General features: G+C 67.5%; 2 protein-coding genes across 2 annotated transcripts; one reads left to right on the plus strand and one right to left on the minus strand.

Moving 5' to 3' along the window:
* The first annotated feature begins 3,052 nt into the window (after positions 1–3,052).
* On the plus strand, positions 3,053–5,745 carry MSS51 (MSS51 mitochondrial translational activator). Its single transcript, XM_061991925.1, has 6 exons — positions 3,053–3,300; positions 3,604–3,759; positions 3,940–4,064; positions 4,237–4,800; positions 5,164–5,257; positions 5,332–5,745. The coding sequence occupies exons 1-6, from the start codon at positions 3,053–3,055 to the stop codon at positions 5,591–5,593; spliced, it is 1,449 nt and encodes a 482-aa protein (XP_061847909.1). The 3' UTR covers positions 5,594–5,745.
* A 56-nt stretch (positions 5,746–5,801) lies between these two features.
* Positions 5,802–15,155, minus strand: LOC133625141 (cytoplasmic phosphatidylinositol transfer protein 1-like). The gene is made up of 10 exons (XM_061993113.1): positions 14,821–15,155; positions 12,720–12,822; positions 11,440–11,588; positions 8,793–8,881; positions 8,626–8,633; positions 7,815–7,886; positions 7,617–7,712; positions 7,353–7,508; positions 7,209–7,272; positions 5,802–6,578 (listed from the first exon to the last, which is right to left on the minus strand). The coding sequence occupies exons 2-10, from the start codon at positions 12,765–12,767 to the stop codon at positions 6,313–6,315; spliced, it is 948 nt and encodes a 315-aa protein (XP_061849097.1). The 5' UTR covers positions 12,768–12,822; positions 14,821–15,155; the 3' UTR covers positions 5,802–6,312.
* Between the last annotated feature and the right edge of the window lie 620 nt (positions 15,156–15,775).

Genomic DNA, 15,775 nt, shown 5'->3' on the forward strand with positions numbered 1-15,775 from the left:
TCATCCTCTCCTAAGAAATGAGCTCCTCAGCTCCAAGGCTGAGCTCACAGGACACTGGGGTGTGTTATGTGGCTGGAGAATGCCCTGAAATCAAAGAAGGGCTCCAGCACCAACTTCAAACTGCTTGCTTTAAATTTAGGAGGTCCTAACTTTAAAATGTCTCTGCAGGGGGGCTTAGAGACGGGTGGAGAGGGATGGTGAGAGCACAGCCCCTCTTAGCAGGGACCCCTGTGCCACAGGGATGCCTGAGCCCCAGCAGCCTCTCCCTCAGCTCCCTCTCTCCACCTCACTGGGGTAATTAGTTCCACATTGGCTCTCACACTAGAAGAGATTCCATTCACTTGGGTTTAATTTCCAGTCCTTCTGTCTCCCCCATATATATTCTATGAAGGGCTAAACCAAGGAATTCAATTAACCTTTCTGTGCACCATTAATTATCCCAGCCTCCCCTCTCATCTTGCTCTGTGTTACCTCTAATTAAACAGATTCCACACTTCTCATGGCTCATTTTTTCATGCTGTTGTTCTTACTTTGGTGCAACAGTTTGCCCTCTCTCCCCTTGCCATAGCTCTTTCTCAGGATGGAGCGATCACAACCACAAAGCAACACTCCAGGTACAATCAATCCAGTGTTTTCAGCACTGTTTTCCTTCCCCTCACCTTCTGCTTTTTGTCCATGATGCTGTTTGCTGAATTTATCAGAGACAGCTATTCGAATACAACACAAACCCCTCAACCCTCCCCCCAGCCCAGGCAGCTGCTTTTGGTTTGCTTTGGGGTTTTTTTTGACTGGTGCTAGAGCAGAGGCAGGGATTTGCATTCCTCTGCTTGCAGCAGTAGCTGAGCTTCTCCTCCACATTCCCCCCTAAACACCAGCTCCTCCAGAAGCCTTTAAGGGCAGCTGGCTGTTCCCCACAGCACAGGGGGATCCCAGCAGCCACGGCTTGATGGGAACCAGCTCACGGTGCTGCCCTGTAACTGCAGCGGAGCCACTGCCCTTTGAAATCTAAAGCCACCCAGCTGCTTTCAATAGGGTTTAAACCACTGTAGCTGGGATGAAAGCCCGACTTTATATCCAAGGTGAGATCTTTCGGGAGGTATTTGTCACCCCGACACACACATCCACCCTGTTTTGCTCTAACGAGCTGCCTCGAGGCAGGCAGAGCGCATCTCGGGGCTGCTGCTGAGGAGGTGCATTCCCTAACCCACGAGTCACAGCCTCTTCTCGGTGGGAATGAGGCTGTGGCATCACCAAAACCCCTGCTGCTCTCCCCACGCCGCTCCCCCAGCCTGCTCTGGGCTCGCAGCACACAGATCGCTCTGCCCTGCTCAGCTAAACCCGTGCAGACATCCCCGGAGGGTTTTACCAGGGGCTGTGCCTCCAGCACTGCGATCTGTACCGGTGTCAGCGCCGGCGGCTGCGCCTGGCTGGGCAGAGCTGCGGCAGCAGGCGGCTCCTCTCCTGCAGGCAGCCCCTCCGGGACCTCCATGGCTCTGTAGGGGGAAGGAATGAGGACAGAACGGTAAAGCTGCGCCGTGTCCCGGGCACGCCTTCGGCATCACTCGGGGCCTGGCTGCGGACCCCCGCCCAGGGCAGGAGCAGACCCGTGCGGCTCCGAGCGACGCTCAGGCGCGGGTCCCAGCCCCGCACACACACCCAGGGCTCGCTGGGCCTGGCAGAGCTCGGTCCCAGCCCCGCACACACACCCAGGGGCTCGCTGGGGCTGGCGGAGCTCGGCCCCGGCCCCTCTTGTGCTGCTTTGCGAGGCCACAGGGCTGCGCGCCCAGCCCCACGCCCCCTGCCCAGGGCGCCCGGCTCCTCCCGCACCGCGGCCTGTGCTCGGCTGCTCCCGACGTCCCTCCGGAGACACGGCGGGGCCCAGGGCACCCCAGCTCCTCCCACTGCCGGGCTGCGGGGTACCGGCGGCGGCTCCCCTCAAGCCCGTGGCGGGGCGCGAACCCGCGTCCTCCCTGCGCCGCCGAGCCCCGGCCGCCCGTAACCACGGCAACGCGGCGCCAACGAAACCTCGCGAGACTTTGCGGCCGCGAAGCCGCCGCCGCCACGCTGGGTGTGGGCAGCCCTCACCGCAGCCCCGTGCGCTGGGACCCGCGGGACCCCCGAGCCCCCCACCAACCCCCCCCACCGAGACCCCCCCCGAGCCCCCCACCGAGCCCCCGCGCCCGGGCCGGCACTGCGGCCGCCTCCCCGCAGCCCGCCGTGCCCCCGGGGAGCGCAGCCCCTGCCACACGCACCCTCCTGCCGCAGCCCACGGCGCCCACCCAGCCGCCCCCACGGGGACGAGGGGGGTCCCCACCGTGAGAAACAAAACAAGCTTTCTCGCGAAGGACTCAGGTCAGACTCTGCAGTGAAGCACTTTTATTAAGCGTTCTTGCAAGAGCGGGTGTCCTAGCTAGCAGGCACACCCGATGGACACAACATTTGGCTTGTTATTCCCTATCCCGGCTGCAAGGTCCCTCCCTTGTTTCCCCATTGATTAGGTACTCCAAGATTTACAGCTTCTCGAGGCGCCTCAAATCCTCCTCAGAGGATGTCTGGTTTTTGTATCTTATCGTGGATTCCCCTACAATCCTAAGATTTAAACTCTAATTACAAACAGATAACAGTCTCATGGTCAATCCACTGACTTACACTACACAGAGGCAGATAACAGTCATGGTTAGACCACTCATTTATATTACACAGAGGCCGACAGCCGTCAAAATTCCTTGATTTCTTTCGGATTCTGCAAAAGCAACATCAATATTTCTCACAGCACGGGGGCACGGGCAGGGGGAGCCCCGTGGGGACGGACGGGAGAAGTCCCGGGGGCCCGGGCACGACCCCCGCAGCTTCCCCCGAGGCTGCAGCGTGGGGCGGGGAGGGCTTGAGCGGCCGTGGCGGGGCGGGTGCCGCAGCCCTGGCGCGGGTTGGCCCGTTCCCTGCTTGCGATGCCCAGAATAGCTCCGCTATCCGGTTGCTGCGCGGGGCCGCAGCCGCCGTGTCCCGGCGCTGACACTTGAGCGGCGGCGGGACGCGCGGGGCACGGCGCGGGATGGCGCGCGGCAGGAGGCGCGGGGGGTCCCGGCGGCGCGCGGTGACCCCCGAGGCGGCGCCGCCGCCCGCAGCCGCCGCGGCGCAGCGCAACGCGGGCGCCGTCCCCAGGAGGAAGCCGGCGGAGGAGCCCGCGGGGACGGCGCCCGACGTGGACTCGCTGGGATTCCAGGCCATGGACCGCAACGTGCCGGGGCTGTCCCACGTCATCCTCCAGAAGCTCAACATGAAGAGCTACGAGGACTACAAGTGAGTGAGCAGCCGCGGGAGCTGCCGCAGCTGCAGGTTTTACCCCCTTGCCCCTGGCCAGAACGTCCCGTGTGTCTCCTCACAGCTGGAGCGTCTCCCTTGGCTCAGCCTGGGTGCGGGGTGCTCTGACAGGGATCCAAAGGGCACCCCTCTGCCGGCTCCCCGTTCCCATCTGGGCCAGGCCAAGATGCTCCCAGCTGGAGCTGAAGCTCCTGGCAGCCTCGTAGGGAACACGCCAGCCCCGCTGTGCCAGCAGAGCTGAGGGGGGCTGGACCCTGCTCACCCCCAGCCTCACCCCTGCAGGTCTGCCATGGACGGGGGGAAGAGCGGCAGCGATTTCGGCATCCGGACTTACTTCGACATGTTCCAGAAGATGGAAGACACCTTCAAGTTCTGTGCTGAGTGCAAGAAACTCCCCGACGCCCTCCCTGACCCCAAAAGCCTCCGGCGGTGCAAGAGGTACTGGGGGGAGGGAGGTGGGCTGGTGCCTTGGGGCTGGGGGATGCCGAGGGTGCCCAGATCTGCTCACAGGGCACCCCCACACAGCCACGCGCGCAGCCCTGGGAGGGGGCGGCGGGGAGCCAGGCCTGGCAGGCTGCGTCCTGGCCCGCTCCCTGGGCACTCTGCCTCTCTCCCCAGGTGCCAGAACGTGTACTACTGCGGCGTGGGCTGCCAGCGTGCCAACTGGCCGCTGCACAAGAAGTTCTGCAAGAAGCTGCGACTGGTGGCCCTGGATCGGCTGGTGGAGTGGCTCGTCTTCACAGGTGAGGACGCTGTGTCTGTCTGTCCCCCCCACCTCAGCCCGCCTGAGCCCCCCACCCTGGGCTGCACAGCTCCCGGGGAGGGATGTGTGGGCTGTCCTGCCGTGGGACGGGCAGCCTGGGCCGGGGAGCGCGGAGCCACCCCCGTGACCTCCAACAGCTCTCCCTGCCCCAGGAGACATCCCCTTCCCCACGGAGACCTGGACCAAACCTGCCTGGGAGGTGGAGAGCTGGGAGGACTGGTTCTCCATGCAGGAGCAGCTGGAGGAGAAGCTGTCCGCCATCCTGAGCGGCCGGTACATGACCCTGCTGTGGGCCAACGCCGGCAAGCCGCGGCCGGACGACGTGGAGCTGTGCGAGTCCGTCCGGCGCCTGGTCACCGACTTCCACTCGCGGCCCCTCACCATCGGCTGGGGGCTGCGGCTCTTCGGCGTCCAGCCCCTGGCCAAGGCCCTGACCGTGCACGTGGTGGGCGCTTCCCACGTCGAGACCCTCAACACGCGCCTGACGGACTACGACGAGCTGACGCGGATGTTCCCGGGGCACCGCGGCATGGAGCTGGTGATGGTCGGGGTGGACGTGGTCAACGGGGCCGTGGCGAGGCCGCCCCTGGCCACGCCGCCGCCCCGGGGAAAGGTCTATCTCAGCAGCTACAAGGGGCTGTACCACGACTTCTGGGAAAGCCACGTGGAGACCAAGCTGGCCGCCCGCCCCGACCTGGTGGTGGGCTTCCACCCCGGTGAGTGCCTGTGCCACCCAGGGGCCCTGCCGGGAGCGGGCTGGCCACTGGCAGCGCCCGGGGCTGGGCTTGCTGGTGGCTTGGGATGTGCCCAGGGCTTTGCCCCGAGCCGTGCTGGGCGGCTGGAGCAGCCGGGGCCATCGCTGGGGCTCAGCTGCCTGGTCACTCGGCGTCCTGCCCGTGTCACCTCTGGGCTCCTCTCTGCGGGTCCCAGCGCTCAGCCCAGGTTGCAGAGCTGGGGGTGCTGCCCATGCTGTTTGAGCAGGGGGGACACAAAACTCACTTTGCTGCCAAACCCTCCGTCACTGCTCCCCCTGGGTGGGCTGGGAGGGAGCTGGGCCGCTCACGGCCGTGTGCCCGCAGGTTTCCACGCGTGCCCGGACCTGCTGGCGGGGTGGCTGCCCACGCTGCTGCTGCTGCGCGACTACAGCCTGCCCGTGCTCTTCACCGTCTACAGGTGAGCACAGCCCCTCGCCCCCGGCGCCGGCGCCGCTCACAGCACCCTCCCCACTTCCCGCCCTGTCCCCGCAGCGAGCAGGAGCTGAAGTCCTCGCTGCAGATCCTGGCCGAGCTGGAGACGCGCGTCGTGGGCTTTGCCGCCAACCCCTTCGCCTCGCTGCGGCCCGAGCAGGTTTACTCCAGCCCCAACAAGGCTCCCGTCTACTGCAGCTCCCACTACATCGCCGTGCGGGGGCCGGCGCCCGGGCTGCAGCCACAGGAGCTGGAGCCTGGCGATGGCTGGTGTGGAGAAGAGCCCGGCGCTGCCGGCGGCACAGCCCCGGGGCTGGGCTGACCCCGTGCCACCAGCCCCATCCTGCCTGCTCTGCCCACCCACCTTGCTGCCCTGTCCCAGGAGCCCAGCTCCCTGTGCCAGGCTCGGCCGCCCAGCCATGCCTCACCACACGGCCCCCCAGTGCTGGGGGCTGCAGCCCCCCGGCACAGGCACCCAATAAAGCAGCAGCAGCAGCCGCCCGCCGCGTCTCCACGTTTATTTCCAAAAAGGCCTTTGTTTTCCCAAAGGAAAGGGAGGGCTGAGCCTGCCCCCGCCCCCCCGGCAGCCACGGCCTCTGCAGGGACGGTAAAAGGGACCCCGGCTGCAGGACTGGCTGTGCACGGGGCTGCGTGGAGCCCCAGCACCCGGCTCTCACCTGCACTCACGCCGTGCCGCTGCCTCCCTGCGTGGTGCTGCTCTGGCTCAGCCTGGCACAGGCTGGCGCTCCACAAGGAAACCAGGGTGGGTGGCACTGAGTGAACGGGCCCCTGAGCATCACCTGACGCTGCCAGCACCGTGCCAGGCCTGCCGTGTCCCCCACTTGCAGCCAGCACAGCAATGGTGGCAACGTCCCACGGGGGTCCCCACGATGGCTTGGGGAGGGCCGGGACCTCCCTGGGGTCACCACCGGTCAGCGGGGCCACGGTGGGCAGTGGGGCTGGCACAGCCTGGCCAGGGAGGCAGCACGACAGGCACGGCACGGCATGGCACGGCACGGCACGGCATGGCACAGCATGGCATCACTCGGCGCCGGAGCGTTCCTGCAGCGCCGGCAGCGTCAGGGTCTCCGGCGCCGACTTCTTGCGCGGGCGAGTCTTGGGGGGAGCCAGGAACTCGGGGGGCTCGTCGCCGAGCGGGGTGGAGGGGGCACTGGCGGGGGCCGAGCGGGGGGCCGTGGGCTGCCCCACGTCGCTGACCGAGATGGCGGGTGGCACCAGGCCGATGAGCTCGTTGGTGGCCTCCTGGGTCTGCTGCTCGTAGCGCCTCACCTCCTCCATCGTCATCCCTGCGAGCACAGCCGGGCTTGGGGCTGGGGATGGGGCTGGGGACGGGGGGCGGCGCAGCTGCGGGCCCCTTGCTGCGGGGAGGGGATGGATGGGCACAGCAAGCGGGGCCACGGTGAGGGCAGCCGGGGGAGGCTGCGGACCCCCCAGCGCGGGGGGCACGGGGGGCTCAGCCTGCGCCCTTCCAGCCCCTCCCCAGGCTGCAGGGTGTCCGTGGCAGCGTGCGCCGGCGGGGCTGCGGAGCTTAGGGCTGCTGGCTCCCCAGCTTTTGGTTTGTGGCCACTTGCATCTGAGTCTCGAAGGCACGGACCTCTTGCAGGGACATGTCTGCAAGGCAGAGAGCCGCTCACCGGGACGGCTCCCGCCGCCGTGCCCGGGGGTCTCCCTGGCAGAGCGGGGTGCAGCGGCGCACGCAGGGGGCTGGGGGTGCCCCCTCCCTCCGCCAAGCCTCAGCCAAGCCCGCCCCGGGTGGGCACTGTAGGGGGCTGCGGCAGGGGCAGCGTTGCAGGGGGGCTGCAGGGGCGGTAGGAGCTGCCTGCTGGGTTAGTGGCATGGTGATGAAACCCGCGGCCCCCTCCCCACCCCGCGGGTCCGGGACCACCCCAGGGGCCGTGTCCCAGCCCCTCACTCACCACACCACTCGTCCACCCAGGCGAACGCCTGCCGGTGCCCGATCAGCAGGATGTCCCGGATCACCTGCGACGCACCACGGGGCTCAGCGCCCTGTCCCGTCCCCCCGCTCTCTGTGTGTGTCCCAGGCTCAGCCCCCTCCTCACCTTGTGCACAAACTGCTCCACCCGTGTCTGCAGCCCCCACACCTCGAACTTGACGCTCACCAGCTTGTAGGAGCACATGATGGGCTGCGTGTGCTGGCGCCAGCCCTCCCGCAGCGGCCCCCGGCCCGTCTTGGCCGAGCTGAAGAAACGGGGGTCCTGGGGGGATGGAAGGAGGGTGAAGGGCAAGGCTGTGAGCCCCCCACCCGCCCCGGGACAAGGCTTCACGGGGTGGCCCCGGGGGGGGCTCTTCCCCATCCCCGCTACCTCCAGGCTGCGGTAGTAACGCTCGGGGATCTCATCGAAGGCGATGTCCAGGAAGGAAACCTCGTGGTCACCCAGGATTTTGTCACTGTGGAAGATCTGGGGAGGGGAGGGAGGGTGAGAGGTGTGTGTGTGCCACCCCCAGCCCCCCCACGAGCCCCCCATGAGCCCCCCGCCAGCTCAGCTGCAGCGCACACTCACGTTCTCGCTGTCCCCACAGTTGTCTTCGTACTTGGTCTCGATGTAGATGGAGAACTTGGGCAAGAAGGAGCACTGTGGGGAGAGGCCACCAACTGTCCCCGAGGGATGCCCACCCTAAGGGGCACCCACCTCCAAGAGTCACTCACCCCCAAGGGATGCCCACCCCAGGAGCACCCACTCCCAAGGGATACCCACCCCAAGGGATGCCCACCCTAAGGGGCATCCACCTCCAAGAGACACCCACCCCCAAGGGACGCCCACCCCCAAGGAATACCCACCCCCAAGAGTCACTCACCCCCAAGGGATGCCCACCCTAAGGAGCACCCACCCTCAAGGGATACCCACCCCAAGGGATGCCCACCCCAAAAGGCACCCACCTCCAAGAGACACCCACCCTCAAGGGATACCCATTCCAAGGGGCACCCACCCAAGGGATGCCTATACCAAGGGATGCCCTGCTCCAAGGACACTGACCCCAAGGGACACACAGCCCCAGCTGATGCCCACCCTGAAGGATACCACCCCCAAGAGATGCCCACCCTGAGGGACATCACCCCAAAGGGATGCCCACCTCCAAGGGATGCCCACCCTGAGGGACACCCTACCCACAAGAGACACCCACCCACCCTTGAAGGACACCCACCCTCCATGATGCCTACACTGAAGGATGCCCAGCCCCAAGGGATGCCCACCCACAAGGATACCCACCCCTGAAGGATGTTGATCCTAGGGGTCACCCACCCCAGCACCCCATCCCCAGCCATGCCAGGTGCTGGGGAAGGGGTCGTGTCCCCTGATGCCACCCCCTTACCGTGTACTCTGCAGGGGCCCCGTGGCACACCAGTATCCCCAGGTGGCACCGTGGGGGAGAGAAGGAGCCATGAGAGTGGGCAGCAGCCACAGTGGCTTTCTGGCAGCCCACCACCACCACCACCACCGAGAGGGTGCCCAGCGGTGCCCGTGCCCTGCCCTGCTCACCAGTGATGGTGTAGGGATAGTAGTTCCAAGCCTTCTCTGTGATGTAGAAGATACGGGGGGTCACTGCCCGTGCCCAGCCTGGCAGTTTGCTGGAGGGGGAGGTGGGGGATCCACTCAGGGCAGGATGTGGCTGGTGGGTGGGCACAGCCCTGCCCGGTGCCACCCAGCCAAACACAGCCCTGCATGGCACCAGCCCCTGGACCCCTACAACTTCCCCAGGTCCCTCCTCAGGGTCCTCACCTGCTCCCCAGGATGCCCATGTGCATCTTAGGAGCTCCCCCAGGGACTCCTGCCACCTCCCCAGGATCCACATCTGCAGCCCAGTACCATCACCTGCACTTCCCTCCCACAAGGGCCCCTGCCACCACTCCAGGACCCTCAACAGCACCCCAGCACCTCCCCAGGGACCCTTTCCACCTCCCCAGGACCCTCATACCCCAGCAGCACCCCAAGGACCCCTGCCACCTCCCCAGGACCCTTATCTGCACCCCAGGACCCTCACACCCTAGCCCCAGGGACCACTGCCACCTTCCCAAGGACCCTCACTTGCACCTCAGGACCCTCACCTGCACCCCAGAACAATCGCCTGCAACCCAGAACCATCACCTGAACCTCAGGACCCTCACCTGCACCCCAGGACCACCCCAGAGACCCCAGCCACCTCCCCAGGACCCTCACCTTCACGCCAGAGCCCCCATCCACTCCCGAGGACTCTCATCTCCTCTCTAGGCACCCTTACCCCTCCCTAGGGATCCCCACCCCTCTTTCTGCCCCCCTCCCACCTTCCCCAGGACCCCCTCCACCTCCCCCAAAGCCATGATCCCAGGGTTCCCTGGCTGCCCTCAGGCACCCCTGCCCAGCACCCCGCGGCTGCCCCCAGTCCTCGGGCAGCATCAGGCCCCCCGAAGAGCCGGGAGCCGGGTTGTGATGGATTTGCAGGCGTTATAAATACCATCCCCGAGAGGGGAATCGTGAGCGCTGCGGCTAAAAATAGCCCGTGGCACGGCAGCGGGTGCCGGCGGGAGCGGGCGATGCCCGAGGAGCCGCGGGGCGCCCAGCACCGACGGCTGCCGGCGCTGCACCACGGGCACCCGCGGGCACGGACGGCGGGATGCCCACGCAGCACCACGGGCAGCACCGCGCCGAGGCACCCACTGGCACACGGAGGTGTGGGAGCCCACGGGGAGAGGGGTGCACCCCTGCAAAAGATGGGTGCGTGCCGTGGAGGTGGATGAACCCCCAGGAAATGGGTGCAGCCCCAGGAAGGTGGGTGCAGCCCTGAAGATGGGTGCAGCCCCTGAAGATGGGTGCAGTCCTCAGGAAGGTGGGTGCAGCCCTCAAGATGGGTGCAGTCCCTGAAGATGGGTGCAGTCCCCAGGAAGGTGGGTGCAGTCCCCAGGAAGGTGGGTGCAGCCCCTGAAGATGGGTGCAGTCCCCAGGAAGGTGGGTGCAGTCCCTGAAGATGGGTGCAGCCCCTGAAGATGGGTGCAGTCCCCAGGAAGGTGGGTGCAGTCCCCAGGAAGGTGGGTGCAGTCCCTGAAGATGAGTGCAGTCCCTGAAGGTGGGTGCAGCCCCCAGGAAGGTGGGTGCAGTCCCCAGGAAGGTGGGTGCAGTCCCTGAAGATGAGTGCAGTCCCTGAAGATGGGTGCAGCCCCCAGGAAGGTGGGTGCAGTCCCCAGGAAGGTGGGTGCAGTCCCTGAAGATGGGTGCAGCCCCTGAAGATGGGTGCAGCCCCCAGGAAGGTGGGTGCACCCTGGGAAATGGTCCTGAAAGATGGGTGCAGCCCCCAAAGATGGGTACACTCCAGTGCAGCCCTGACAGATAGGTGCAGCCCCTGATGATGGGTGCAGCTCCCAGGAAGGTGAGTGCAACCCCAAGAAGATGAGTGCAGCCCCAAGGAAGGTGGGTGCAGCCCCAAGAAGATGAGTGCAGCCCCAAGGAAGGTGGGTGCAGCCCTGAAGATGGGTGCAGCCCCCAGGAAGGTGGGTGCAGCCCCAAGAAGATGAGTGCAGCCCCCAGGAAGGTGGGTGCAGCCTGCAGGAAGATGAGTGCAGCCCCCAGGAAGGTGGGTGCAGCCCCCAGGAAGGTGGGTGCAGCCCTGGGAATCACCCCCAAAGCTGGGTGCAGCCCCTGAAGATGGGTTCATCTTGAGGGAAAGGTGCAGCCCCCCAGAATGGGTGCATGCCTGGGAGATGGGTTCAGCCCAGGGGATGGGTGCAGCTCCCCAAGATAAGTGCACCCCAGGAGATGGGTACAGTCTGAGACAGCCCCCAGGAAGATGGGTGCAGCCCTCAAAGGTGGGTGCGCCCTAGGACTTGGGTGCACCTCTGGGAGATGGGTACAGCCCTGGGAAATCACCCCCAAAGGCGAGTGCAACCCCTGCAGATGGTTCACCTCAGAAGGGTGCAGCCCCCCGAAGACAAGTGCACCCCAGGAGATGGGTACAGTCTGAGAGAGGTGCAGCCCCCAAAGACGGTGCACTCCAGGACTTGGGCGCACCACTGGGAGATGGGCACAGCCCCACTGCAGGATGACAAAGACCCAGAAGGGGCATTCCCAGGGAAGTTTGGAGGGAGAGATGGGCTCCCCCCCCACCATGGTGCTGCCCCACGGAGTGGGGGCCCCTCGGCAGCCGCCCCCAGCTCACCTGGAGAGGTGCACACGCTTCTCAGTGAACTGCCCGGGGCCGTGCACGGGATCCTCGTGGGGCTCGTTCTTCACCACCTCCACGCCCTCGCCCTTCTCGCTCTCCTGGTGACTGTGTTTGCTGATGGTGTAGAGCTGCCCCACACGGTACTGCAAGCACAGCACCCGGCTCAGCACCACCTCAGCCCCAGCCCCCTGCCCCTCCAAGATGGGATACCGGGTCTCCAGCTGCACGGCTGAGAGGGGAAACTGAGGCAGGGAGCAAAGGGGTGAGAGGCGCTGAGCTGTGCAGCGGGCAGGGGTCTCCTGGACCACCTTCCTTCACCTCTCTGCCTCTGGGCTGCTCTGGCAGCTGGGCAAAGGCCGGATCTTGCTGTCCCTGCCCCGCCTCAGTGCCCAGAGAGCCTTGCAGAGTGCCTGGAGGCTTTGTGCTCAGCAGGCTGCCCTCCCGCCGGGGAAAGCTCCGCTGCGGGGGATATTCACGTGTGTGTAGGTGCCGCTGCAGCTGCACAGGAAGCGTTTATTGTGCTGCTGAAGATCCCACCTGCCCCCCTCGCTGCCGGCGTGAGCCCATCGTCCCTCTGTCTGACTGAAAACCTTCCCCGGGTGCAAACACAGCCCCGGTGCCTGGGCAGGGCTGGTGCTGCCCGGCGTGGGCATTGCCACCACAGCTCTGCACTCCCTGAACCGGCCTCGTTGGCAGCAGGAGCTCACGGGCAGCCTTCGGCTGAGGATGCCACGGGCTGCCACCGCTGCTTGCTGACAGGATTCGGGCTCCTCGCTTGGAGTGGGGACTGAGCTGCCCCTGGGAGCACCCACCCCGAGGCCTGCAGTGCCACAGGCACCCAAAGCCCCGGTGCCCGTTGCCAGCTGGCTCAGCCCGTGGTCCCGGGACTCAGCTCGGATGTGCTGCCATCGGGCTCAGTGCCCCAAGGTCACCGTGCCCAGGGATGGGACAGCCCCCCTGTCTGTGCCCCAGCATGTGGCTCAGCACTCAGCGAACGTCCAGAGCCCAAGGGCCGTGCCAAAGCCTCAGCCGGGGCCGGTGGTCCCTGCCACGAGGGGATGGCAAAGGGGGGACCGCAGCGTCCTCCTGCCCTCTCCCGGCAGCGCCTCCATGTCCCGGCACCCCGCGGCTGTGGGTGCGGGACCCCCCCGCTTTCCATCGGCGGGTCTCTGCAGCTGAGCTCTCCCTGGCACCCGAAGCCGAGGGCTTGGGGCTCCCCCCAGCTCTGCACCCCCTTTTCCCAGCGCTCCCCGCCGTTCCTGCCCCGCACTCACCTCCTCGGTGGTGAGCGGCATGCAGATGCGGTACTCCTTGATGAGCATGGTGCCACGGCTCGGGGCGGGGGGGGTCGGGCGGAGGCGGGGGGCTCAGCTCATTCTGGGGGGGACCGGGGGGGATGGGGGTGCATGAGGGTGGGGGGGAGGGGCGCGGCAGCCTCCCACGCTCCCATCCCATCACCCCACGCTCGAGGCGGCCGCCCCGCTCTCCCGGCACCGGTGACATCACGAGCCGTTGCCATGGCACCGGCGTGAGGTCACCGGTGCGAGGAGCAGCCTGGGTTGTAGCCGGCTGGGGACATCCCGAAAAACCCCCCTTTCCCCGCCGGGCAGACGCCCACTCTCCCGTGTTCCCACCCCAAAACGTGGTCCCGTCCCTTCGGGGTGCCGCATCCAGGGCCGGCCGCGGCGGGCAGAGCGGAGCCAGCGCTGCAGGGACCGCGGGGTGGGCTCGGACCTGTCGGTGCCGCGAGCACCCACCCACGGGCACCCACCCTCGCTCTGGCCTGCCCTGGGGGAGCTGCTCCCGGCGAGCACCCAGCTGCTGTCTCCGGTGTGGGACATCCCTTCCCTGGGCAGGAGACGGAGCCCCCGCCCCAGGGCTGCCCCCCAGGACCCATCCCAATCAGCCCCCGCCCCAGGGCTGCCCCCCAGCACCCTACAGGGCCAGCACCCACCTCAGGGCTGCCCCCCTCACCCCCCTGACGCTCGCCCCAGTGGGGGCTGGCGATGCTCGGGGTGAGGGTAATGGAGCAGCTGAGGGGGCTCCTGGCCATGGAATCCAGCCCCATGGGGCAGGGAAAGGATGTGAACCCTCCCCTGGGACTCATCCTGAACGTGGGGGTCAGGCCTTGCATGGGGCAGAGGGGGGCTCACAGGGGGTGGCTTGTCCAGCTGAGGACACAGGGGCATCCCTGGGGGGCACAGAGGAACTGGGGGACATAGGAGTGTCCCTGGGGGCACGGGGGGACACAGAGGCACCTGGGGGGCCCTGCTGACAGAGAATAGTGCTGGGTGGTGGTGCCGGGCTGCGGGGAGCCGTAAGCCCCCCACGGGGGGCTCCTGAGCCAGCGCCGGGGGGCAGAGGCGACCCTGGCACGCGGCGGGGGGCGGCGAGGGACGGGAGCACCGTGGGCTCTGCCCCATCCCAGCTCCCGGAGAGCTCAGCCCGGTGCGGGAGGGCCGGGGCAGCCCCAGGGGCAGGAATTGGACACGTCCCGTGCAGGGCCGGGGGGGAGCTCCGGGGCTGCCCGAGGGCTCCGGCCGCCTGTGCCGCCGGGACGAGCGGACGATGCTCGGGCCGCGGCGAGCTCGGGGCAACCGCGGGGCTGGGACCGACAGCAGCAGCAGCGCAGCCCCCGGCCCGAGCTCCGCAGCTCCGTCCCTCCCTCGTTCCCTCCCTGGGGCTCCGCTCCCCCTGGCCCGCTCCGCCGCATTCCCCCGGGGGTCTGGGGCTCCGGTCGCACTTACCCGAACCCGCGGCGATTCCCGGTTCCCGCTCCCCCCGCCGCCGCCACCGCCGTGCCCCGGCCGCCCCGAGCCGTGCGCAGGAGCGCACCGCCCCCCGCACCGTCCCGCACCGCCCCCCGCACCGTCCCGCACCGCCCCCCGCACCGCCCCCGCACCGCCCCTCACACCACGCCCCGCACCGTCCCCGCACAGCCCCCCGCACAGCCCCCCGCACCGTCCCCCGCACCGTCCCCGCACCGCCCCCGCACCGCCCCTCACACCACCCCCCGCACCGTCCCCGCACAGCCCCCCGCACAGCCCCCCGCACCGTCCCCCGCACCGTCCCCGCACAGCCCCCCGCACCGTCCCCGCACCGTCCCCGCACAGCCCCCCGCACCGTCCCCCGCACCGTCCCCGCACAGCCCCCCGCACCGTCCCCGCACCGTCCCCGCACAGCCCCCCGCACCGTCCCCGCACCGCCCCCCGCACAGCCCCCCACACCGTCCCGCACCGCCCGGGGAGCGTGGCACACTCTGCCCTCGCTGCCCGGAGAGCCGCGCTGCCGTGGACACGAGCTGATGGCCACCGTGGGGACGTGGGCTGGCCCAAAGGGACAACCCACCGGCCCGTAGCGTTTGCCATCACCTACCACAGTGGGTGACCCCCATGGAGGTGCCCGTGGGTGCTGTGCCGTGTCACGGGCTGGGTCCCGGTGCAGCCGTGGCAGCAGCTGGTCTGTGTCCTCTCATGGTGGTGGTGGTGGGGATCCTGCTGCCTGGCACACCTCAACGAGCCCTGAGGCAGCAGGGATGGGCTCTGGGCCAGCCTGGCATTGCCCTGTGGCCACAGCAGCCCTGAGTCTGGGTGGCCCCAGACTTGAGGCAAGTGCTGGCAGAGGGAGCAGCGAGGGCTGGGGATGGTGGCCCCAAAACCTGCCAGCGTGCCCCCAAACCTGCCCCATGGGGCACCCTTCCCAGATCCAGGAGCATGGTGCCAGGAGCTCGGCCTGCTGGGCACACATGCGCTGCTCACTCTGCCTTCTTCCTGCTCCCCTGGTGCCACCATCTTCCCAGTGACAATGCTCAGCAGCCCCTGTGCCAACCACCCCCCTGCCCCACATCCCCCTGGGCAGGGGACTCCCCACCAGCCCCCAAAGGGCACAGCATCGCTGGGACCAGTCCTAGTGTGGCTCCTGCAGGGTGACAGCAGCAGCGGTGACAAGAACGTGCTGTGGCTGCTGGTGAGGACCCGGCGGGCTCTCAGCCCCCCCTGCCCACCCCCCTCAGCTGCATTCCTCCCCAAACCCGTTTGGCAGGGTCGTGGCCGTGCCAAGACAAAGGCATCCAGGCTGGGTTTTTCCTGGTCATGCCCTGCTTCACCCCCACCACCCCCCACCCCCTGAGTCAACAAGGAGGAGAAAAACATTTGCTGAGACCCTGTGCTCCCCCCCCCCCCCCCCGCTCCTCAATGCTGCTGCCAAAGCCCCCCCCCCCCCCCTTTTCCCATCCCAGCCCCCCTGTGCCAGGGGGGAGGATCTCACAGAAAGGCAGGAAGAGGAACAAAGAGGAGACAGAAGCCGGTGAAAAACGACCCAGTTTAATCCC

This window comes from Colius striatus, chromosome 3 (assembly GCF_028858725.1).
Source record: "Colius striatus isolate bColStr4 chromosome 3, bColStr4.1.hap1, whole genome shotgun sequence".
In the NCBI taxonomy this organism is placed as follows: domain Eukaryota; kingdom Metazoa; phylum Chordata; class Aves; order Coliiformes; family Coliidae; genus Colius; species Colius striatus.

Coding starts and splice junctions, on each gene's coding strand:
- MSS51 (XM_061991925.1), top strand. CDS start 3,053: ATGGCGCGCGGCAGGAGGCGCGGGGGGTCCCGGCGGCGCGCGGTGACC. Junction 4,801..5,163: donor GGTGGTGGGCTTCCACCCCG/GTGAGTGCCTGT, acceptor GTGTGCCCGCAG/GTTTCCACGCGTGCCCGGAC. Junction 5,258..5,331: donor GTGCTCTTCACCGTCTACAG/GTGAGCACAGCC, acceptor CTGTCCCCGCAG/CGAGCAGGAGCTGAAGTCCT.
- LOC133625141 (XM_061993113.1), bottom strand. CDS start 12,767: ATGCTCATCAAGGAGTACCGCATCTGCATGCCGCTCACCACCGAGGAG. Junction 8,882..11,439: donor AAGCGTGTGCACCTCTCCAG/GTGAGCTGGGGG, acceptor CTCCCCCTCCAG/CAAACTGCCAGGCTGGGCAC. Junction 7,509..7,616: donor GTTACTACCGCAGCCTGGAG/GTAGCGGGGATG, acceptor CCATCCCCCCAG/GACCCCCGTTTCTTCAGCTC.